Source organism: Notechis scutatus, chromosome 2, assembly GCF_049901735.1.
Source record: "Notechis scutatus isolate UNSWTSFEM ecotype Mainland chromosome 2, rNotScu1.2, whole genome shotgun sequence".
Taxonomy (NCBI): Eukaryota; Metazoa; Chordata; class Lepidosauria; order Squamata; family Elapidae; genus Notechis; species Notechis scutatus.
Window position 1 is genome coordinate 69687070 of NC_142010.1, and position 23189 is coordinate 69710258.

The window sequence follows — 23189 nt, forward strand, 5'->3', positions numbered from 1 at the left end:
TAGGGAACCTAGGAAGACATATATTTATCTCATTTTAAAGAACTACCATAGTAGAGAGCACAATGTCTATCAGTCACTGTTTCTAAGTGACCAGGATCGTGCCATTATCTTTCTAGCTTGGTTTTGTGCAACGATTTGTTGTATCTATCTTACCTATGATTGAAGTTTAGCACGAACTTCACTGATTGCCCCTGCCATCTGTACTACAGTTATAATGTGCCTTATGTAAATTTCATTTTATTTTTTAAAAAAGTTTGTGTATTTTATTGTGTTCTCTGGCCCAAAGGCCATAATAAAAGTTTAATAAAATAAAATCTGGATTTTAGATGTTATGTGGGATAATAATAAAGTTGACAGTTGACTGTGACTTGGGCTATCCCCCTTGATGGTAAGCCTTCCATATGCGTGCTGTGCCATCCAGTGAAACTGACACGTACTGCAGAAAATCAAAGAAGAAAGTAAGTTGGGAGTAGCCAGGGCAACACTCTATACAAGGCTCCAAGAACTGGATAAAACATACTGATTGCCCACAGTCCTTGTCTCATGAGTTTTCTGACTGTATTGGTCTCACATCCAATTGTAGGCTAAAGACTGGCCCCAGCCTAAATTCCGATTGGCCATACCTCAAGGACATGGCTCTCCTACCTGCTTCATTTCTGGGACATGGATGAGACCCTTGATAGAATCTTGATGCCCTGTGTAACTTTGCACCAGTGCTCCAGAGTTGGGGTCATAAATCCTGCAAATAGAAATAAGGCAGAGTTACAAACCTATTCAAGGATAAGCTATCCCCTTTTTTTGTTTCCGCTCCCCTTATTGCCAAGTGCCTTACCCTGTGGCTACCTGATAGTATCGTGTTCTCCTGCCATAATACATCCATTGATCTGGTCAATGCAAATACAAGTGATTCCTCTAGGGGCTTTCATATTCCGCACACAACATCCACCATCTTTACTCTAGGTGACCCAGATAAAAACAAGGAAGGCACTTATTCTCCAGCTTCAGCCATATACCTCACTATACAAAATAAAACGTTTGAAATTCTAGGGTGACCTTTGATTCTCTAATCATCATCATCAGGCAGAACTATTTGCATGTCGTTAGAAAATCATTACAGGTCTGTAAGGGCTGATCTATTTTTCTACTGTCTACTCATCACTACCTGAAATAGGGAACGAAGTTACTTACCCAAAGTTGAATAGTGCCATCTTCAGCACCAGTGACCCATTTGTTTTGCTGCGGGTGCCATGCCAGGGCTAGGACTGTGATTTTGGGCCCACAGAGCTCAGCCATGAGCTCCAGATCAGCACAATGAAAATTGAAAGCGCAGATGAAAACTCCAGTGCTGGTAGAAAAGGCAAATTCCCTCCTTTCAGGAGCAGGGGGGTGTAGGCTGTGAATAGCAAGGATAACAGAACCTTGGCAAACTCAGATTATTAGTGACATAGTCTGACAGAAGTGGGCAACTACAGCAACTTTATGACCTATGGACTTCAACTCCCAGAATTCCCAAACTAGCCATGCAGGGACTTGCTTATGTTTGCTACTGTCCGTATTGCCATGAAAGATGCTTTTTAGTCCTCCACTCATGCATCTGATTTAGACTTTCAGAAGTCAGCACCCACTTACCCACCCACCTAGAGAATCAAATATTTTGGGGAATATTAAAAAGGCAGGATAGAATATGTCCCCTAAAGGAGAACTGGGGAAAAATCTTCAGGGAGGCACAAACCAGAACCAGTCTCCCTGCCCCAAGCAGAAACTGAGGAGGCCAGCTTTTAGAAATGCAGATTTGGTCATCCATTCAGAAAGACTGGGTCAGACAGAAACTCCAGAGAAGCAACATAATTAGGCAAGCCAAAGGTTGACAAGATTAACTCAGACAAACACCTAGGATTTGTATTTCCCCTTTTGCCTATAGAGCCAGCCATGACACCATAGGAATCAAGAAGGTATAAAAAACCCCACCCACACTCAACTCCTTTTTGTCAGCTATCCCAGAACTGCACACTGTGGTTCTGCTCATCAATAAACTTTCTTTCCAATCAGCCTCCATGTTATTTTCAGCTTGGAACTGAATAAGATGGATTTTCCTTCCAACATCTGAGAGCACATTTGAAGCTGTTTCGTTTTATCAGATCAATGCAGGAAGGTTTACCCACCTATTCTGGGAACAGGCCACATCCAGGATAGGCCCATTATCCCCAGGCAGATTGGAGAAGGCATTTTGAAAGGAGCGCTTTTGAAGATTCCAGAGGCACAGCCTTCCATCCCATCCGCCACTGAGCTGCAATGAAAGATGGCCAGGTGAGAACCTGCTTCTCAGGGCTCTGCCCTCTTTACTCCTCTCTCCCTCCCCCCCTTCACACCTTCATTCCTTGAGGGCCGTCTCTGCTCCTACTCTCTCCCTTCTCACCAAATGAAGAGATTGCTGGAAAGAGCCGTAGAGGCTTATGGGTCCCACTTTACAGAGTACACAATGCTTAGCTTTGTGGGTATCCTTTATGAAAAGGAGAGTGCTCAGCTGGTCTGCCCCCTGTGGTGCACTTCTGAAGAGCGCTCAAGCGTGAACCGAACAGATTAGCAGTCTTAGGCAGCCAATCAACTACAGGTAGTCCTCGAGTTACAACTACATTTAGCGATGGTTCAAAGTTACAGAATGCTGAAAAAAGTGACATGACCGTTTTTCACACTTATGACCAGTGGTGGGATTCAACTGGTTCCCACCGGTTCGCCCAAACTGGTAGTTTTTGTGCAGTTCGTCAAACCGGCTGAATAGCATGCCTCACCCGCTTCCCTGCCAGGCCTCTTGCCAATGGCTTCCCGGCACTTCTCCCTGTAGCCCTGAGCTCCTTGGTTTTTGAAATCCAGCGCTCTTCAGATCAGCTGCTCAGGCTCAGCAGTGAGACCAGGTGAGCGGGTGGCCAGAAGGCCAGTGAGTGATGTCGAGTTGGCCATGCCTATCCAGTGACAGGACCACCCAGCCATGCCTACTGAGCCGGTCATTAAGGCAGAGAACCGGTTGTTGTTAAATTATTTGAATCCCACCACTGCTTATCACCGTTGCAGCAGCATCCTCATGGTCACATGATCAAAGTTCAGATGCTTGGCAACTGGCTTACATTGATGATGGCTGCAATGTTCTGGGGTCAGGTGATCTGCTTTTGCGACCTTCTGACAAGCAAAGTCAATGGGGAAGCTAGATTCACTTAACAACCATGTTACAAACTTAACAACTGCAGTGATTCACTTAACAACTTTAGCAAGAAAGGTTATAAAATAGGGCAAAACTCAACAAAAGTTTCATTTAGCAACATAAATTTTGGACTGAATTGTGGTCGTAGCTCAAGGACCATCTGTATTCTGTATTAACACTGTAGTCTGGCTAATGTACCATCGCCATACACTAAATAAATAATGAAAAGGCATCTAGTTCCAAGCCATTTTAAAGTTTAAGATTCGTCAAGTGGGAGACCAGCAGGAACAATGAAATTTTAGAGTTAACACTTGTATGCCGGATATAGTCACAAAACAGTTTTTCTGATATAGTGCACTTAACTGACACAAAGTATTAATTCATTCACTGTGCAAATTTTATATAAGTTTATATAATCTTATTCTCTTTTCACGGGTCATATATCTTTGTCCAGCCTTCCACTTACCAGATAAGGGGCATGAATACCATTCTCATTTGTCACCAATGCAAGTGCTGTAATCGTGCCGGTGTGTCCACACAATACTATTCTGCATATGAGATCTATTTAAAGCAATGATATGGGGAAACAGCGATTGGATGGAAAAGAGAAAAGAGAGATCACTCCACCGTGATGAAACTGTACTGACACTCCTATTATAACAAATACCAATTTGATTTATATTCTATTTTTCCACCCATAGGCCCCTTTAAAATACAGAAACATTAGCCTTGCAGTGACAACCTGCTAAATTCATTTGCTAAGATAAACAGAAGGTAGACGCCAATGAACAGCAGGGAAGAATTCTCAAAGTCCATATAAAAGAAAACTGCACTGCCATACATTTGTAGTATGTTGTAATTCTTATGTCTCTTCAAGCCGACGGTCATCTAATTTAGTCACTAGATCTGTTTGATCAATCAAACAAGAAAAAAAAAACAAGTTCTAGAGGCCCTGGTTCTTGGTTTTCTTTGTTGGTTTATTCGTCACCCTGTTTCATTCAAAATAGCTCAAGACAATTGATAACAGTCGACTTTTACAGCTCCTCAGTTTTTTCCACTAAAAAAATGTCTTTGGACAACAATAGATCATTCAATGCTTCTTTTGGGATGTCTCTGAAATTTTTATCCCATTCTGAATTATTTTTACCTGAGATACAGCTGCTTGAAGGGTCACAGACTATCTTATCTTGAGCACAATCTTTTCCTAGTGTTTTGGAGTCTTGATCCAATGCAGACATATTTTGCTGTAGCACAAAGAAAAAATATCAAATAGTTCCTGAATCCCACCCCCCTTTTTTTGCAATAAATCTTCCACCTATTGTTATTTTGCACCCATGAGCTTATTGCAGCCTTCACCAACCTTATGATTACTAGATCTCTTGGGCTTGGAAGTCTTACAATTCCTAATAACTATGGCAGCATTTCTATAATAACTAGGAAGTTTAGGAATTGAAGTCCAAATTTGGAGATTATTAGGTTTATCAAGTTAGGGAACACCTGTCAGTTCCACAGATGTTAAAGTAAACAGTTTGTGGTCCATGGGAGAGACTCAAAGTTACTAGTTAGGCCACATATTCCTCTGATCACTATCCCTTTGTTCATTTCCCCCCCTAAAACTATATATCTGTGTCTGTTTGAGGTAGCTTTCCTATGTAGGAAGGTAAAGGTCATTACTCTGAAGATGACCTACAACGATGTGATTTTGACTGCTTTCCATCCAATCATAGGAAGAAGAGTTTGCTCTTACCTGGACAATGGGCTGAGCCCCTGGGATGAAGGTCTCAAATTCCCAGAGATAAATATTCCCATTGGTTGCTGACATCACTAGAATATCCAGCTGTTCGACAAAGATGACCCTGTCAAGGACCAGGGTTTGGTTATCAAAGTTGCCCTAAATCAGCATTCAAGGTTCGATTTGAAAACTCAAACCCAACTTTTCCCTCCTTTTTCTTGCACATACTTTCCCCCCAAAGGTGCTTGGCAGATGTAAGAAGGCAATTTTTAAGTAGCAAGCTTTGATCTCAGACTGTACATAGGGCCTTGTATACTGTATTGTATTGTAGTTACTACCCTGTTTCCCCAAAAATACAACCTACCCTGAAAGTAAGTCCTAGCTTGATTTTTACACATGCACCTAATGTAAACCTAACCCCCCAATAAGCCCTAATTAAGATCCCACCCACACCAGAGTGCACAGGTAAAAATTAAGCTAGGGTGGGGATGGGGGGAGGTGAAGTTGCCCTACTACTTACCTTTGGACAGTTGTAGCCAGGCCTCGCACACCCCAACACCTGCCTTTCTGGCCCATTTCTTCTTCAGCCGGCAAGGCTTTCCTAAGACCTCTATAGCTTATAACGGAGCCCCAGATCGATCTGGAGCTCTGTTATCGGCTGTAGAGGCCTTCAAGAAAGCATTGTGAAGAAAAAGTTCCTGAAGGCCTCTGATAGCAAAAAGGAGGCTGGGGGCAACATATGCAAGTGAGGTTAGTCAGTGGATGACATCCCCCGAAAATAAGACCTGGTGCCTTTTTTGGTGGCAAAAAAAATGTAAGACAGGGTCTTATTTTTAGGGAAACACACTATCTCTTTGAAGACCCTACCTGGCATAAGAAAGAGGAAAAAGGCTTTAATTAGCACTAATCTATGAAACAGATGGAGAAGGCCTATCTCATCTCTAGGGGAAAAGGCAGAAATAACTCAAGTCTAATGTTCTTAGTTCGGCTATACTGTGTTTCTCCAACAATACGCGCCCCCCAATAGGAAGACCCAGCATGTTTTCTAGGCATAATATGAAATTAAGCCCCTCCCCCAAATTTAGGCCTAGTTTAAAATATACGAAATTGGGGGGGGCAGGGGGAACTTGCCGTTAGGAGCACCCCGCGGGCAGCCACGCCTCACCACCAGCCGCTCCTAACGGCCGATCATGGCGGAGCGCAGAGCGCTCCCTACCCCGCCAAGTGCCCTTGCTGCAGACCCGGGTATGGTGCTGGGTGCAGGCCGGGTCAGCAGGTGGGTGGCGGCGGTGTGGATGTCGGCCTCTGTGGCGGCGGGGCACTTTGCATCATGCCTGCCGCTGTTGCTTCCTCCGCCGCTGTTGCTTTCCCTTCTGCCCGTGCGTTGCCACATTTGGAGTGCTGCACATTTCTTCACCGGCAGCGTTTCAGCTGTTTCTCAGGTGGGGAAGCCCTAGCTTCCATGGTTCCCGCTGGTGCTGGCGCCTCTCTCGCCAGCGCCGTCTCCAACAACAGGAGCAGCGGTGAGACAGACCCCGCTGCCGACGAGAACTGCCTGCCCTCCCGCAGGGGCATCGCTTTGATTGATGGCAGCTGCGTCGACAAGGTCAGGGTTGGGTAGGTGGAAGTGGTGGAGGGAGGGTGATGGGATCGTTTCTCTCCCCCCCCCCCATGCCTCGCTTTGCTTCCCGCCCCAGAGCTTCGGGTCATGGTCTCGTCCCTTGTATGGTCGGGCGCTCTCCTCTTGCTCCAGGCTCCCAAAACCCCCCGTATACCTTCCCCCCCTTTAAGTTTTCTTTACTCTCATTCCCTCCGTCAGTTCCCTAAGAATACAGAGTGGCCAGGCAGCTTCCTCCCCACCCCTCCTGGTAGTTTTAAAAAGGGAACCATCTATCCACTTTGCCCTTCGAGCAGAGGCAAACCTTCCAATCCAAACAGAAGAGAAAGGGAATCATCCTACAGACCCTTAGCACCAAGCTTCCCAGAGGATTCTCCCAAAGGATTCACCCCCTTAAATGCACTCCCCTCCTTTGGGGTGAATCCTCTGGGAAGCTTGGTGCTAAGGGTCTGCAGGATGGCTCCCTTTCTCTTCTGTTTCCCTTTCTCTTCTCTTCGGCCTTATTTTCTGAGAAACACGCTAGTAGCCTATATCCAGAGAGACCAGATCCTAATAGATACCTAGTGAACTCTATTTTTTCTTTTCCTGTGCCTTTGGCTGGGATCTGGGATCTGCTGTAACAACTTCGGAGCCTACTGCAAGCCCTCCATTTTTGTGCAGATTCTGGACATGGTTCCGATTTTTTCTGATGGCCTTTCTCTATCTGATCAGCCAAAGGTCCTCGTCGCTCCAAGTGGGTTTCGTCTATATGGAAGGATTCCCTGCTGAATGTGACAGATACACAATCTGTGTTTACACAATGTACTTAATCAGATTCTTAAAAAAACAACTAGCAGATGCATTTGTACAACCTGTTAAATTTGATTAGCATTAATGGTAGTTAGATGTTTAATAGCTTAGCACAATGTGCGAGTCCAACTATTTGGTTAGTTTATTATACTAACCATATTTGGTTAGTATAATAATTCGGCATATTTGTTGTGGTTCGCTGGCAGCAGGTGCGGACGGCAGAGGTCTCTGACAGCGAGGATGAAAGGGAACCAATCAGGGAGCCTGGCGAGGACTTGGACGAGGGTCCTGCATCTGATGCAGGGATAGGGCCAGGACTATCGGAGAGTGGGGTGCTGCTTTCGGAGCTTTTGGAGTCTGGCATCAGTGAAGCAGAGGACACTGGGGAGCCTGTTCTCAGTGCGCGTGTGCACAGGGCTGCTTGAAAGAGAGAGCAGCTGAAGCAGCAAGGGTGACTTGGGAGTAAGTCTGGAAGGTGATTGCCCCTCCCACAAGGGATAAAAACCAGTCCTCAGGGATGTGCTCTTCGCAGGAAGCAAAGAAGTTCTTTAGACTCTGAGTCCTCGTTGAAGCCTTACGAACTCCGGTTTGGTTTTGAAACTTCTGTCAATTGATATTTATCAGTAATTAGACTTCTGTTCTTGGCAGCCTTTTACAACCTTGAAAGGGTTTGCTTTTATTTCGGACAATTAGGTTTAAATGACTCTTGGCTGGGAATACAAAGAATTCCCAGCGCCACATTAAAAAAGGTTTGCTTTTATACAGTTTGTGTTTGTTTAATTTGAACAAGGCTTGGGTCAGAACAGTATTTTGCAAACCCACAAAATAAAGTAATTCATTAAACAAGTCATCGTGTGAACAGAGCCTCAAGAGAAGAAATACCAGAGACATTGCTGTGGAGCTGGGTGATGGCTGTGAGGCTGAGTTGCTGTATGACAAAGCAGGTAGAACACAAATAGGAGAGACAGGAAAGAGAATGCATAACACAAGCCAAGCTAGCTTGTCTGTGAACACCCACTTTTTAGAGGCAGACTCATCTAAGTGAGAGAGAGAGAAGTGAGATTCTCTGCAGATCGTAGCACACTCCAGCCTTGTGTCTCTATTATGGACAAGTGCACTTGAAGATAACGATCAAATGAAGGTAGAAAGTTTAGCAATTAAACTACAAAAATCTGGAAATTAGCAAAAACAACGCATTAATATGCTAAGCATCTTATCAGCAAGGACTGTGTTTCCTCTTTTTATCAGCAGCAGCTTGCAGGTCTCAGCATGTAACTAATTAATTACATCACTAATAATCCATTTCTGGCCAATGGAAATGCCTGGAGGTATTTCCTGGATGTAGTGATAAACCTTTACCTGTAAATGAAGGGAGATCTGTAGCTTCTTTCCCATTTTTGCAACATTCCATTGCTGTCCCCACCGAAGAGCAAAACGGGCTCCTTTTTGGCTAATAAAGATAACAATGAGAAGGTAAACCAACAGTAGCTTGGACTTGGTAAGCCAGACAAAGAGTTCACTGCTGAACAGATGATATAAAGATCAGCCCACATACTAACTAGCTGGCTTGACTCATTCGAAAGGTTATTTTGGCTATGAATTGCTGCAGCTGATAAAGCTTATACTCCCTGATCCAGTGCAGGTTGAGCCTGAGCATAGAGAGAAAGAGAGTCAGGGTTATGTGTGGCTACTTCTTACCGTAAGCAAGGCATTCCAGGGAGTGTGTGCAAGGCAGCAGTGTTAGACATCCCAACTCACTGTAGCGCCAGATCACGACTTGCTGTGGTTTTGCTAAGCCTTGAAAGAGAAGAGAACAACATTTTATGGGTTTTTCCTAAACTAATCTTTTTGGGATTGTTTGAGGTTACTTGGATTACTCTAAAAGGTCTTACCAGCCACCAGGTTATATAATACCTCGAGAAAGAGAAAGGGTATGGCTAGAAATGTTCTACTTAAAAAAATAATAATCATGAGCTGGTCAGGATTGAACTCCTAGAGTGAACAATGAGAAAGCCTGCAGTACTGCATTCTAACCACTGTGCCATCATGTCTTGAATAATGGGAGATGCATTTTTAGCACATGGGAGATGCATTTTTAGCACATGTGGAATGTATCAGATTGAGGTGAACTGGTTTTACTCATTACATCAAGTCTTTCTTGACCAGGGGTCTCCAACCTTGGCCGCTTTAAGACTTGTGGACTTCAACTCCCAGAGTTCTTCAGCCAGCTGGCTGAAGAACTCTGGGAGTTGAAGTCCACAAGTCTTAAAGTGACCAAGGTTGGAGACCCTTGTCCTTGACTCTCTTACAAATGTAATTTTCTGTTAAGAACATGAAAGGATTGGTATAAAGCAGGAGTCTCCAAACCTGGCAACTTTAAGACTTGTACACTTCAACTCCCAGAACTCTGGGAATTCTAGAAGCTGAAGTTCACAAGTCTTAAAATGGCTATATTTGGAGCTCCCTGGTTTATAGGATATGAAGTTAGAGTCCACGCTGAGAGGTTTGGAAGGCCAAATGAGATTTTGATTGGCAAATCTGAGGGAAGAGGTATCAGTGCTTTGATTGGGGTACTCACCAATCACATGCCTTGAGTCTGGCAGGCTGAGGAGCTGCTGGAGAACCAGCTCATCTTTCTGATTGTCCTGAAACGTGGATATGAACTGTGAAACCTGGAAGAGAGATGGCTATTTAATATGGTTTTACTGTTTTATGTGTAGCCAAATCCTTTCCCCAAAAGATAAATTTGTGGCAGTGTTCCGAAAAGCTCGTCAAATGAAGTTGCACAGCTACAGAAAAGAACCCCAGAAAGATAAGCAATATGGTAACTTTTTATTTTTAAAATGTGAACTTTCAGCATATCTTGGAGCAATTGGAAGATCCCAAAAAACAATGTGAGGAGTCCAAGTAGCCTTTGAAACACCTACTCAGCAGAAACCACAAATGAAAAAACACTGTGCAAAATGAAAAGAAACAACAGCTAAGCCACAGCTAGGCAGTTAGAATTTAATCTTAATTATATCTGCCGCTGACATTTGAAAGAGCATCATAATGTTTCAATATAAAATAGTTCTGTGCAGTCTTTATGTCATTTATACCAGTGATCCCCAACCTTTCTTATGCCACGGCCCGGTATCCCCAACCTTTTTTATGGCGCGGCCCGGTACCGGCATTAGCTGGGCGCCGCCATCTTTTGATGAAAAAGTGCTTCCGGTGACCTCACGGAAGCACTTTTTCATCAAAAGATGGCGGCGCCAGCGCTCGGTGAGAAATGGCTTTCTACCGGAAAAGCTCACGAGCGCTGGTGCCGCCATCTTTTTGATGAAAAAGTGCTTCCGGTGAGCTTTCTACCCGGAAAAGCTCATCGGAAGCACTTTTCATCAAAAAGATGGCGGCGCCAACAAACCAGCGCCCGGTAGGACTTGTTCCACGGACCGGTACCGGTCCGCGGACCGGTGGTTGGGGACCCCTGATTTATACGGTACCATTAATCTGGCGAAATGGGTCTAAGTTCTCGAGGCAAGGAACACACAAAAAACATCCTTCACAAACGGTAAGATGAAGTCATTAATGTGAAGGAATGTGTTCCCTAAGAATGGACAAGGATGAAATTTTACCCCCTCACAGAAAAATCCTTCTGAACAGCTACTAAGAAAAGAAGAAGCTGTTTTATATGGATCAGAGGTAAAGATTCAGAAAGATAAAGGTCTTTAAAACATCTAATACTCAACATCGTTTGGTATGGCCATAATTTATACTGTGAGTCTTCTGCATGCAATGTATCATTCAGCAATTGCCTCTGCCCTCAGGAAATCCCTTAAGGCAGGGGTCCCCAACCACCGGACCATTTTTTACCGGGCCGCAAAGCTTGGGCGCCACCATCTTGTTTCGACGGCGCTTCCGGGTTTTCGGTTGCTTCCGGGTTTTTGGTTGGAAAGTGCTTCCAGTTTTTCAGTTGGAAGGCGGCGTTTGGGTGCTCGCGCCTTAGTTTCGTCGAAGGGGGGGGGGCTTCGAACGAAGAGCCGTCCCGATGGCGGTGGAGTCTCACGTTACTCAGGTACCGGTCCGTGGAAGAATAAATAATCGTGAAACCGGTCCCTGGTTCAAAAAAGGTTGGGGGCCACTGCCTTAAGGTACTGACTAGTAAATTTAAGGAGGATTACCCAGATCAGATTACTGTAGCCTAACAAGCCTAAAGTATTAGTAAATGGGTTCCAGATAGATTTTTTTTTTTGCCTAATAGATATTTAACAATATCTCATATACTTTCACCCCGTGAATTTAACAAAACGTTTCCCCCAGATTTGGGTGACTATTGTTTTATGTTATAAACGTGAGTCCTGAAAGCAAACCGGTCAAGTTTAGTCTACAAGAACTTTCTGTGTGGAAAGATGCTGTGGCTGGCCACTTTCACACAATAAGTTCTGAACTGATTGGAAAGCAACTCCAGAGCGGTGCGGCTGAGCACCGCTAAGTTCATTTCCTGTTTGGTTGCCGTGCGGCAAGAATGGCCATTTTCTACATGGGAGAGAGATCTTGCCTCATCTCTCCTTCCCACTCTACAGATTCAAGTCCTCTAAGGAAATGCAAGCTTAAGGGCTTGGCACTTCTCAAGGGGGCAAGACATAACAAGCAGGGCTGAAACATCACGAGATTTGTCATTTCCTTTTTCTCTTTGCCTGGGGAGGACTAGCACTCACACAGCTGGGTTGTTTTTTTGGGGGGGGGTGTTATCTTGTCCTGTTTTATAAAGAATCAAGATTTTTTGTTGTTGCTCTGCTGCTATTTGATCTTTGTTCTCAGCCCTTCCTCTATCTCTGCCCCACTGGAAGCAGAACAACAACAAAAATCTTGATTCTTTATAAAACAAAATGTGACTTAAAAAAAATAAATATCCCTGGACTTATTTTAAGGTTTGGATGGATAACATGAAGGACTGAAGGTCCTTGGGGTGGGCCAGGGTCTGCGTAGTAAAGTGGGGGGGAACCATCCTGTGGACGACAATGACAAGGATTCAAACTCAACTCAAGGCATATTTGCCTTTTTATCCCACATTTCACAGTGACAGAAGTAAAGACAATAATGGATTGCCTTGACTATTTTTGAGGATTTAGGGTGTGAAATGGTGTGGGAAGTACCCACAGCTGCCTTTATTCCCCCCCACCCCCATCCACTGTAATATCAAGCATTGCCAGTAGAGGGCTCCTTATAATCACAGAGTCTGAGTTACTGCTGATTGGCAGAATTGCATCAAATACTCTTGTGTCACTCACTATTTCTCCAGACTGCGGCTCATAAAGGGTGGGCTGGGAAGTGCCACTAGTAATCCAAATGACGCCAATGGGTGCTACATAGCACAGTCCAGTTATGTTACTGCTGAAGGGGCCGAGGCGCTGGATCAACTTGCCATCCTGGGACCAGATGCCAACGGTCTGGTCAAAGGAGCCCGAAAGCACCCTGCAAAAGAATTCACCAGGTCAACGCTTCAAGAAAAACAGGAAATCACAGTGAATGGAGGGCCAGTGGATTTTTCAAGCAGCTGGTTAACACCCCACATTTAACAAATGCTGTATATCCAGTATGTTGGAACCTAAGGAGAATCTTTTTCCAATCAGCAATTTATACCATTCAGTTGTTTTTCTCCTTGCCAGCAGTTCTACTTAAACCCTGAATTGTCCAGTTCCTCTTTGTGGTAAACACCTTCCTTCCCCAAACCTCTATCTCTTTCATTTGTTATAGTCCAACCATTATGACAACACAATTCAGAGGAAAAGGCGCCTCTTTCAGCCTGCACCTTCCCAATAACAGGGGCAAAGTTCCCACTAAAAGCATATGCACCAGAGGTGGTATTCAGCAGGTTCTGACTAATTCTGGAGAACTGAAAGCGGAAATTTTGAATAGTTTGGAGAACCGGCAAATACCACCTCTGACTGGCCCCGTCCCCATCTATTCTCTGCCTCCCGAGTCCCACCTGATCGGCTGGGTCTTTTTTTGTTGCCCTGCACAGGAGAACGGAGCTGGAAAGCAGGTTAGTGGCGTGGGGAGGGAATGGGGATTTTGCAGTAACCTTCTCCTGCCATGCCCACCACACCACCCACAAAGCCAGGCCACACCCACAAAGCCAGGCCACACCCACAAAGCCACGCCCACAGAACCGGTAGTAATTTTTTTTGAATCCCACCACTGATATGCACATGTAGAAAGATGCAAAAAAAAAAAAAAAAGGCCATATGCCAAACACCAGTCCTTTATCTAGCTCATACCTTGTAGTTTCTTGCTGGCGCACCAGAATCAAATGGGTGATGGCTGCATTGTGGGCACGTGAAATACACTGCTTCTTTGTCAGGCCTTTTCTGCCCAGGGTCTGGTAAGTGTCAAAGATCAGCAGTTTTTTGTCATACCTGGAATAGGTAAGGAGGAATGATCAACCAAAGATGGACTTGGATTCAGTAGGCTTTGTTTAAACCTTTCAGCAGTTGGCTCAAAACATACCAGGGAGCCTTATTGCTACAGGCAAAATGTGGATTCTATTTTCAGAAAAGTGCTGTAATTCACATAATTGTCCTTCAGAACAATCCAGTAGCCACAAGACTATTTTTTTTTTTTTTTTGCCGAGCTCTTCTGGGGTCCTTTTAATAAGTCTCTTCTTGTGACAATGGACACCGCATTTCAAATGACAAAGCAGCGATCTGACCTTCTCCAACATATATGGTCCTATGATTTCCAGCCAATATGATTGTTGACGTGGTCATAGGAATTTTTAGAGGGGGAGTCCTATCTTACAAATCTGGAGATCACCAAATTGTCAAAAACAGGTATGCCAATGGCAGTAATTGATTATTGGCATCTGAAACATTTAGATTCTGGACCTGCCTACAGGGAGAAGACTATCTCCACTTCCAAACTCACCCAGCAGTATAAATGTGATTGTCAAGGCAGGTGATGCAGGACACAATGTCTTTGTGAGTCCATTCAGAAAAGCTTTGGGTAATGTTGACTGTGTGCCCAGATTCTCTTTTTTCATCCAAGGGGAAGACTGTCAGGCGTCCTTTGCTGCCACAAAGAAGGAGATGCCGAGTAAGGCTGATTGCCAAGGTGAAGATGGGGTAGCCCAACTGTAGAGAGAAAAAAAGGGCTGGTTTACCTAAAGGACATAAAGACTGAGAAAGGCACCACTGTCATAGCACAATCTAAACACAGTTAGTCTCAGTGGAAGGACCTGGGAGTTTTCAAAAACTGACCAGTAGGACACTGGAGTCCACAGGCAGACAAGTCCACTCTTGTTAAAAGAACAGCTCAGAGATTTTTTTAAAAAAAAGTTCTTATAATCCTAAATGGCTTCTAAATGCTTCCAAGGCAGATTTCCAAGATGACTGTAGTGTCCCAGAATCCCCAGGGTATCATTCTCAAGGCTGAGATACCCTTGAATAGCAAGTGCCTGACATAATCATTCTATAACCTTACGACACCATGTTTTCATGAGCTGAGGATTATTGGAGTTTGCAGTGCATGGTGAATGCAAGGTGACTAGATCATTGGGGAGCACGAGCTTGGGGAAAGCTCTTAAACTCCTGCAACCAATTCTGTACAATAGCTTGTGATTTCAGAAAACGTATTACCGAACTTGTTATGATTGGATTCCTAGTCCCAAGGTGTCACGAGGTGCCACTCTTACCAGAATACGGTCAAGCACTGTACCACCTGGAGCCCAAACCAGCACAGAGCTGTCATTGGAGGCAGAGAAGAGGAGCCGTGCCTGTATCCAGGAAAGGAAGTGGGTGATCCATCCGGCATGTTCTTTGGAGCACAAGGTCATGTGCCCACTTCCCATGTCCCACCATTTGATCACTCCATCTATCAGAGTAATAAAGGTGACATGCCACTTATGTGGACAGGAGTTCACTTCAGGAAGAACCTGGGATTTTTATTTATATAGACATATAAATATTTATCCCATCTATATGCATAGATGGAACAGGAAAGCAGTCTCTTGGTACATACAGAAAGTTAAATTTTGTTCTCTTCTTTGTTGTAACAGAAATTAGACCTGTTATGCTGATGTTATTATCTGCCATTCAGGCCCAATTGGCCATAGCATGACAGACGCAGGAAACTGGCCCAGGAGTGAAGCTAGAGGCAAATATTTAAAGGTAAAGGTTTCCTCACACATACATGCTAGTCGTTTCCGGCTCTAGGGGGTGGTGCTCATCTCCGTCACAAAGCTGAAGAGCCAGTGCTGTCTGAAGACTTCTCCATAGTTATGTGGCTGGCATGACTAAACGCCGAAGGCGCACGGAACGCTGTTACCTTCCCACCAAATAGTTCCTATTTTTCTACTTGCATTTTTACATGCTTTCAAACTGGCAGAAGCTGGGACAAGCAATGGAAGCTCACTCCATTACACACCTCTAGGGATTTGAACTGCCGAACTGCCGACCTTTCTGATCGACAAGCTCAGCGTCTTAGCACCCCAGAAAAATGTTCCTTCGCAGCATGGACTCACCTTCAAACCCAGTGAGACATTCCCGTCGAGCTGAATGGTAGCCAAGAGCTGTTATTGAACAGCGGTGACGTTCTTTTATTCGCAGGTGCTCTTGCATAGCCATTGTCTATAGGTGGAATGAAGAATAGTATAAAGAACAGGCATTAGAATGTAGTCACACACGCACATTCACCCTGGGATATTGTCTAATGCATCAGTCTCATGTTTTCCAAATCGGCAGCCATGCTCCTTTCAAAGTTAGAGCTGAGTTTAATTTACCGGTAGGTAGAATGACGAATGGAAGAGATCTCAAGTGCCTATATACAAATGCACAAAGTCTGGGGAATAAACAGGATGAACTTGAACTACGAATATATGAAGGTAAATATGATATAGTTGGAATAACAGAAACTTGGTGGGATGAAACCCATGACTGGAATATACTGGTAGAAGGATACAAACTATTCAAAAAAAACCCAGACCCCATAAAAGAGGAGGTGGAGTTGCACTGTATGTAAAGGACCACTATATTGCTACAGAAATGCATGAAACCAAAGATGAAAACCTCCTAGAATGCATATGGATCAATATAAAAGAAAAAAAGAATGACATGGCCATAGGTGTATATTATAGGCCACCCAATCAAGCAGAAAAAATAGATGTACTTTTTGCCAGCCAACTAACAAACATATGCAGGAAACACACAACAATAGTAATGGGAGACTTTAATTATCCTGATATCAATTGGAAAACTAATTCTGCACCAAGTGAGAAATCAAATAAGTTCCTAACCAACCTAGCTGACAACTTCGTTGTCCAAAAAGTAGAGTGAAACTAGAGGGACAGCCATACTGGACTTAATTCTTACAGACAGAGAAGTGATAGAGGGAATTGAAACTGCAGGAACCTTGGGTGAGAGTGACCATGTCATACTTGAATTCAGCATAACACAAACACAGGCAACAGAACACAATGACACCAGAGTCTTGAATTTTAAAAGAGCTGATTTCAATAAACTCAGAGATAACTTGGGAAAGATTCCATGGATGAAAATCCTGAAGGGGAAAACAACTCAAGAATCTTGGGAAACTCTAAAAAGTATGATCATAGAAGTCCAGACCAGCACAATACCACTGAGAAAGAAAAACAAGAAATCCAATAAGAAACCAGCATGGCTGCACAAAGATCTCTCTGGCAAATTGAAAGGAAAAAAAAGGACAAGTACAAAAAATGGAAAGAAGGACATACAACTAAGGCAGAATATCAGCAGATAGCCAGAATCTGCAAAGACAAAGTCAGGGTAGCAAAGACTCAGAACGAACAAAGACTTGCAACAAAAGTCAAAGATAATAAAAAAAGTTTCTTCCAACACATAAATAACAAGAAAAAAAATCAAGGAAACAGTTGGTCCGCTAAAGAGAGAAGATGGCAAGGAAGTAACAGGCAATAGAGAGAAAGCAGAACTGCTTAACTTATTCTTTGCATCCGTCTTCATGCAAAACAAACTATAGCTCAACCCACCAAAAACATACCTGTAAAAGACAGACCAGAAATAAAAGTTAAAATAAGCAAAAAAAGAGTAAGAGAACACCTGTCTGATCTTGATGAAAACAAATCACCAGGGCCTGATGGATTACATCCCAGAGTTTTAAAGGAGCTGGCAGAGGTCATCTCAGAACCACTGCACCATATCTTTCAAAAATCCTGGAGCACCGGGGAACTACCAGAGGACTGGAAAAGAGCTGATGTGGTTCCCATCTTCAAAAAAGGGGAAAAAAACAGACCCAGGAAATTATAGACCAATCAGCCTAACATCAATACCAGGGAAGATACTGGAAAAGATAATAAAAAAACAGATCTGCCAACATCTAGAAACAAGTAAAGTAATAACTAGAAGTCAGCACGGGTTTGTGAAGAACAGATCATGCCAAACCAATCTTATTTCATTCTTCAACACAGTGACTAAATTAGTAGACCAGCAAAATACTGTGGACATAATATATTTAGATTTCAGCAAGGCATTCGACAAAATAGACCACAACCTACTTCTTAGTGAGCTAGAAAAAAAGTGGAATAGATAGCACCACCACTAGATGGATTCGCAACTGGCTGGCAAACTATACTCAACGAGCAGTCCTTAATGGGTCTAAGTCTACATGGAGGGAAGTAAGCAGTGGGGTGCCACAAGGTTCTGTCTTAAGCCCAGTACTCTTCAATATCTTCATTAATGACTTAGATGAGGGAATAGAAGGGGAACTTACCAAATTTGCAGATGATACTAAGCTGGCAGGAATAGCTAACACCCAAGAAGATAGGCTCAAGATCCAGATGGATCTTGACAGACTAGAACACTAGGCTGTATCTAACAAAATGAAATTCAATGTAGAGAAAAGTCCTACACTTAGGCAAGAAAAACCAAAAGTACACATATAGACTGGGTGAAACCAGGTTCAATAGCAGTAACTGTGAGAGGGACCTTGGAGTCTTAGTGGACAACCAGCTAAATATGAGGCAGCAATGTGCAGCAGCAGCCAAAAAAGCCAATGCAATCCTAAGTTGTATTAACAGAGAGATACAATCAAGATCAAGGGAAGTACTAATACCACTCTATAAAGCCTTAGTAAGACCACACCTAGAGTACTGCATCCAGTTTTGGTCACCACATTATAAAAAAGATGTTGAGACTCTAGAAAAAGTACAGAGAAGAGCAACCAGGATGATTAGGGGACTGGAGGCTAAAACATACAACGAACGGTTGCAGGAACTGGGCTTGGCTAGTCTAGTGAAGAGAAGGACCAGGGGAGACATGATAGCAGTCTTCCAATATTTGAGGGGCTGCCACAGGGAGGAAGGGGTCAATCTATTTTCTAAAGCGTATGTAGGCCAGACAAGAAATAATGGATGGAAACTGAACAAGGAGAGATTTAACCTGGAAATAAGGAGAAACTTTCTGACAGTGAGAACAATCAACCAATGGAACAGCTTGCCCTCAGAAGTTGTGGGAGCGCCATCACTTGAGACTTTCAAGAAGAGATTGGACTGCCATTTGTCAGAAATGGTATAGGGTCTCCCGCTTGGGCAGGGGGTTGGACTAGATGACCTACCCCTTCCAACTCTGATTATCTGTTATCTGTTATTTATTTTGGACAGCCTATGAAGGCTGCATGAGGACACAAGTGAGATGAGATTGTGTGTGTGTGTGTGAATAAGAGAGAGAGGGAGGGAGGGAGGGTGGGTGCGTGGTGGGGGAAGGAGAAATTTTCAATGTTAACAAAGGTGAAATAATTTGAAACAAACTTTAGACTGAATGCTGCTATGTGCCATAGAGCTTTCCTACTGCATTGTATCTCAATAAGTGCAAAAGTGCAAAAGTGCATCAATCTGATAATGAGGGGAGGGGAGATAAAGCAAAGCAGAGGGCTTCTGGCTGAGCCTTGAATGACAGACAATACAACAGGGGCCAAAAAGATGGATGCAACTGTGCAGTGCAGTCCAAGCAGATGCCTTAAAACCACAGTATATGCAATCATTTGTGGAAGGATGGCTTTGCTAATCTGTAGCAGACAGCAAAGGTAAAGGGGCATCTCTTAAAACTTCAATCCATGACTAAATTATGATAATCCATATCCTGGAAAAAGGAAGGTCTTTTCACCTCATCCTCCCAGCTTCTCTTCAACTTTATCTCAACACAGCAACCAACCATCATAAATGGTACTAAATTCCCCAGTTTTCTTTGCAAATATCCAGAAATCAAAATTCAGCCATGAATAACGTTGCCAACACAGATGTACCAAAACACACGAAAAAACCTTCAGCAAACATCCAGCACCTTTAACCATTGTGTAGAAAGGGAATGCCAGGAAACATTTTTTTTCTTCCTGGGAAAAAAAGGTGCATTGTCTGTAAATGTCGGGTTTGTGTGTGTATATCACACTTGGCCAATAAAGAATTCTATCTAATTCTCTTCTTTTCTCTTCTCTTCTCTTCTCTTCTCTTCTCTTCTCTTCCCCAGCAGTGCTTCTTAAACTTTTTCCTTCGTTACCACAAACCGCTGGTCAGAAAGTCCTTATTTAAAATGTCCCTGTTGTGATACAGTAATGGGTTCGTGTGTCATTATTCAAAAGGAAACCATTCTGCCCAGTTCGGGGTAATTTACCCAAGTTTGGGAAGCACTGGTGTTACAGTCCGAGATTTACCACAGAATTTCCCAGCTCCGCCTAAGGTCGCTTGCAGTAGGTCTCCCATCTCGGTTCCCTAAGAATGACAAACGACCGTGATTCAACCGCCCTCCTGTGAAGCTCCCCCCCTCCGCCTCCCTTGTCCGTGACTTGCCCAGATATGCCTGGAGGATTTCTCGCGGAGTTCTTGGCGTCTCAATCGATGGCGGCGCCTGGGAACTCGGAGTTAGCTTCAAGTCTCGTTTACTTCCTCCGCCTGTCGCCATGGAAATGAAGTGAAGCGAGGGCGGGCGAAAACTAATCCCAGCACTGTTTTTTCGGCAGCGAATTGGAGTCGTGAGGATGCGATGTGCCTTAACACGGCAGCCGCGGCCGCCGACCCGGAAATTCGGAATGGTTCTGATAAGCTCACGAACTTCATTTTCTACCTAGTTCAGTTTTTTCCCCCCCAGTGATGGACGGAAAGAGTTGCATTTGCAGCCCCTGTTGCTTGCGAAAGCATGCGCGCTTTTTAAAATTGTATAGGGCTCCCCCCGCCCCCAAAAAGGAGCGTCGGGGAGTTTCCATGTTTCTCCGATTTTTTTTATCTCACACCTATGCTGCAAGATTGAAAGACGGTGATTATACGGCATTCACCCAGCGCTTTTGCGGATCAGTGAGGATTAACCAATTTGGGGCTCCATAATATAAGTTACCTCTTCCCAATCTGGATCACATACGTTGAATTATAATTAAAAAATTTTTCCAGATGTCATAGATTTGTATTGTTTAAAAATCTTGAAAGTTGTGATCCAAGATTTCGGGGAAATGCAAGGTTGAGGAAGTCACTCCAGCCAGCCCCTGCTCCACACTTTTCCATTGAATCCTAGAATTGAAAAGGGCCACTTAGATCACTGAGCCCAACTCATAGCTCAAAACACAGGATAATAAGCGGTAATATATATTTAATTATTACAATTTTTGGATCCAACCCAAATATTCTTCTGCATGACATCCTTCCAGTGTTGTCATAGTTCCTTCAGTCTTACTCTGAGAGCGAAAACATCCCCTATTCCTCCAACTTTCTTTGTAGGACATAATTTCCACTTCCCTGATCATTTTTTCCTCTGAATTTGGTCTTGAATTTCTTGAAAGACATGATCAGAACTGGAATTCTGTAAGTTAAGGGAGAGTCTGGCTAATGCAGAATATTGTGTAACAGTTACTTCCTGTGATTGGGAAACTATCATTCTAATATGCAGTTGAAAATTGTGTTTGTCTTTTTAGTGGCTATGACAAACTGCTGACTTATATTCAGAACAGTATTCACACTTACTATTATGAAGTCTGATAACTGTATGTTTTTGTTTCATTTTTATCTTCTAAAGTATTAATCTCCCCACATCTATACATGTTGGAGATTCATACAGTCTGATAACTGTATGTTTTTGTTTCATTTTTATCTTCTAAAGTATTAATCTCCCCACATCTATACATGTTGGAGATTCACCTCAAATAGATATGTCATCAGCCCATTTATAATTAGATTGCTAATTGGAAAGATATGAAGAAATATCAAATACTTATTAGGTTAAGTCAAATATATATTGTGTTGATAATATTCTGACAAATGAAGACATCCAATTAAAAAACGAGAAATAAATCTGTTCACAAATCTATGTAGACTTCTAGTAATCACTGCATACTTACACTTCTAAGTAAAATTTTCTAAATAAAATTTATTGTGTTAAGAGTTTGCTGTAGAAATTTCCTCAATATTATTACAGATTTCTCAGTAGTTCTTGGGCCCCTCTTGGACTGTATTTGAAGATACAGACAACCTTTGCTCTTCTCTAGGCATGTGGCAATGCACCCATTCTCCAGGGTTTCTTAAAGATGATACAGATTTGACTAAATCATCAGTGCAAATTCTTTCAGTATTTTAGGATACATTCTACCATATTTTGGTGATTTGAATTTATAGATGAACAAGCTGAGTAAGTTTCACTATGTTTCAGTCGACTTCTGAGTTAAGTAATCTTTCCTTTGTGCATCATACACATGTTTTTGTCTCCTTTGCTTTACAGCTATGTTTTATAACGCCTTAGTAATTTCTAAGAGTAAGAGGTTTTTTGCTGTGGGACATCATGGATGAACTCAGTGCTTTAATATCCATAAATGGAGAGTAGACTGTTTTCCTTAGTCTGGGATCTAGGAACAAAGAGATAGCAGAGATAGCTCAAAGAATGGAAGCAGCTGTGGGAATGGAAAGAACAATTCATGCTTCTCAAAACTTCTGTAGGAATAATAAAGTGAGGTGTTGAAAGGTGTCAAAATGCCTTTCTTTCGAGGATTCGAGTTTCCTGCTGAGAGAGCTCCGGCGCTAGGATACAGACAACTGCTTGAAAGCTGGATCTTTTTATTTTTCAGGAAGGCGGAGAACAGCGAGAAGTCTGTGTTCCTGGGCTAGCTAGCTTCCCATGGTAAGTCCCTGTTTTTTTATATCCTTTTCTCCCTTTGTAAGTTGATTTTGTGTGAGTGTTTGTATTTGTGCCTAATGTTTCAAAGCCTGTTTGAGTTTGTCTTTATTTCCGCCAGAGGGCAAACTCTGCGGGGTGGCCAGATTGTATTATTGGTTTTCTGTAATCTCTTTTAGCTTTAAGATAGTTTTTCATATTTGTTCTGTGGCAATCTCCTGTCTGTCCCTTTTGTAATTTATATTTTGTGTCTTTTGTCTGTTTGTTTTGCTTATTTGGTATGTCCTGTGTTTGTAAGGGTTTTCTAAATTATCTTTTGTTTCCTTTTCCTATTTGTCTAGTTTTCTTAATTACTTAGGCTCTTGTCTATAGGGATTCTTTAATACTTTTTATTTGATTCCTTTTCCTATGTAAGTTTGTTTTCTGGCTAACCTGATGTTCCCCTTGGGCTTTTCCTGTTTTTTGTGACACTACTGTCTTCGTGAAATTCCCTTTCCACAGAGGTAAGAGAGAAATTAAAATGGCTCTCCTGATTTACCTTGCTTGTTTTGTAATTCAATATCCCTACCTCTGTACAAGAAGCTTATTCCTGGGCAGCATTTTACCCTGTTTCTTACCCAGTAAAGAGAAAGAATTAGAAATGAATGGCTGAAGGAAGTGGTGGCAACAGCTGCATTTTTACAAAGGTACACATTGAGAAACAAGCAGCATATGGACAGGAAGTACAATTAGACTCTC

The 23189-nt window shown here is 43.0% G+C and overlaps 1 protein-coding gene across 3 annotated transcripts; it reads right to left on the reverse strand.

Annotated features, from left to right (window-relative positions):
* Positions 1-249: 249 nt before the first annotated feature.
* On the reverse strand, positions 250-20391 carry LOC113415803 (uncharacterized). Of its 3 annotated transcripts, none has more exons than XM_087955061.1 (18): positions 20150-20391; positions 15839-15944; positions 15011-15189; positions 14245-14450; positions 13599-13736; positions 12609-12792; positions 9914-10007; positions 9034-9132; positions 8695-8785; positions 7107-7307; positions 4944-5052; positions 4344-4440; positions 3663-3757; positions 2163-2287; positions 1189-1393; positions 844-956; positions 646-739; positions 250-436 (listed from the first exon to the last, which is right to left on the reverse strand). In XM_087955061.1, exons 2-18 carry the CDS (start codon positions 15939-15941, stop codon positions 374-376), a joined length of 2196 nt encoding a protein of 731 aa, XP_087811187.1. In that variant the 5' UTR covers positions 15942-15944; positions 20150-20391; the 3' UTR covers positions 250-373. The 3 variants fall into 3 exon arrangements, 2 of the variants coding, with proteins under 2 accessions (XP_087811187.1, XP_087811186.1); XM_087955060.1 differs by having other exon boundaries at positions 7107-7310; positions 20150-20390; XR_015747565.1 differs by having other exon boundaries at positions 395-436; positions 833-956; positions 7107-7310.
* Positions 20392-23189: the final 2798 nt, after the last annotated feature.

Excerpts from the sequence above, each read along its gene's own strand:
- LOC113415803 (XM_087955060.1), bottom strand. The coding sequence starts at position 15,941 with ATGGCTATGCAAGAGCACCTGCGAATAAAAGAACGTCACCGCTGTTCA. Across the intron at positions 12,793-13,598 it reads CGCCAGCAAGAAACTACAAG|GGTGCTTTCGGGCTCCTTTG; the intron begins GTATGAGCTAGA and ends ATTCTTTTGCAG. Across the intron at positions 2,288-3,662 it reads GTATTCATGCCCCTTATCTG|CTCAGTGGCGGATGGGATGG; the intron begins GTAAGTGGAAGG and ends CTTTCATTGCAG.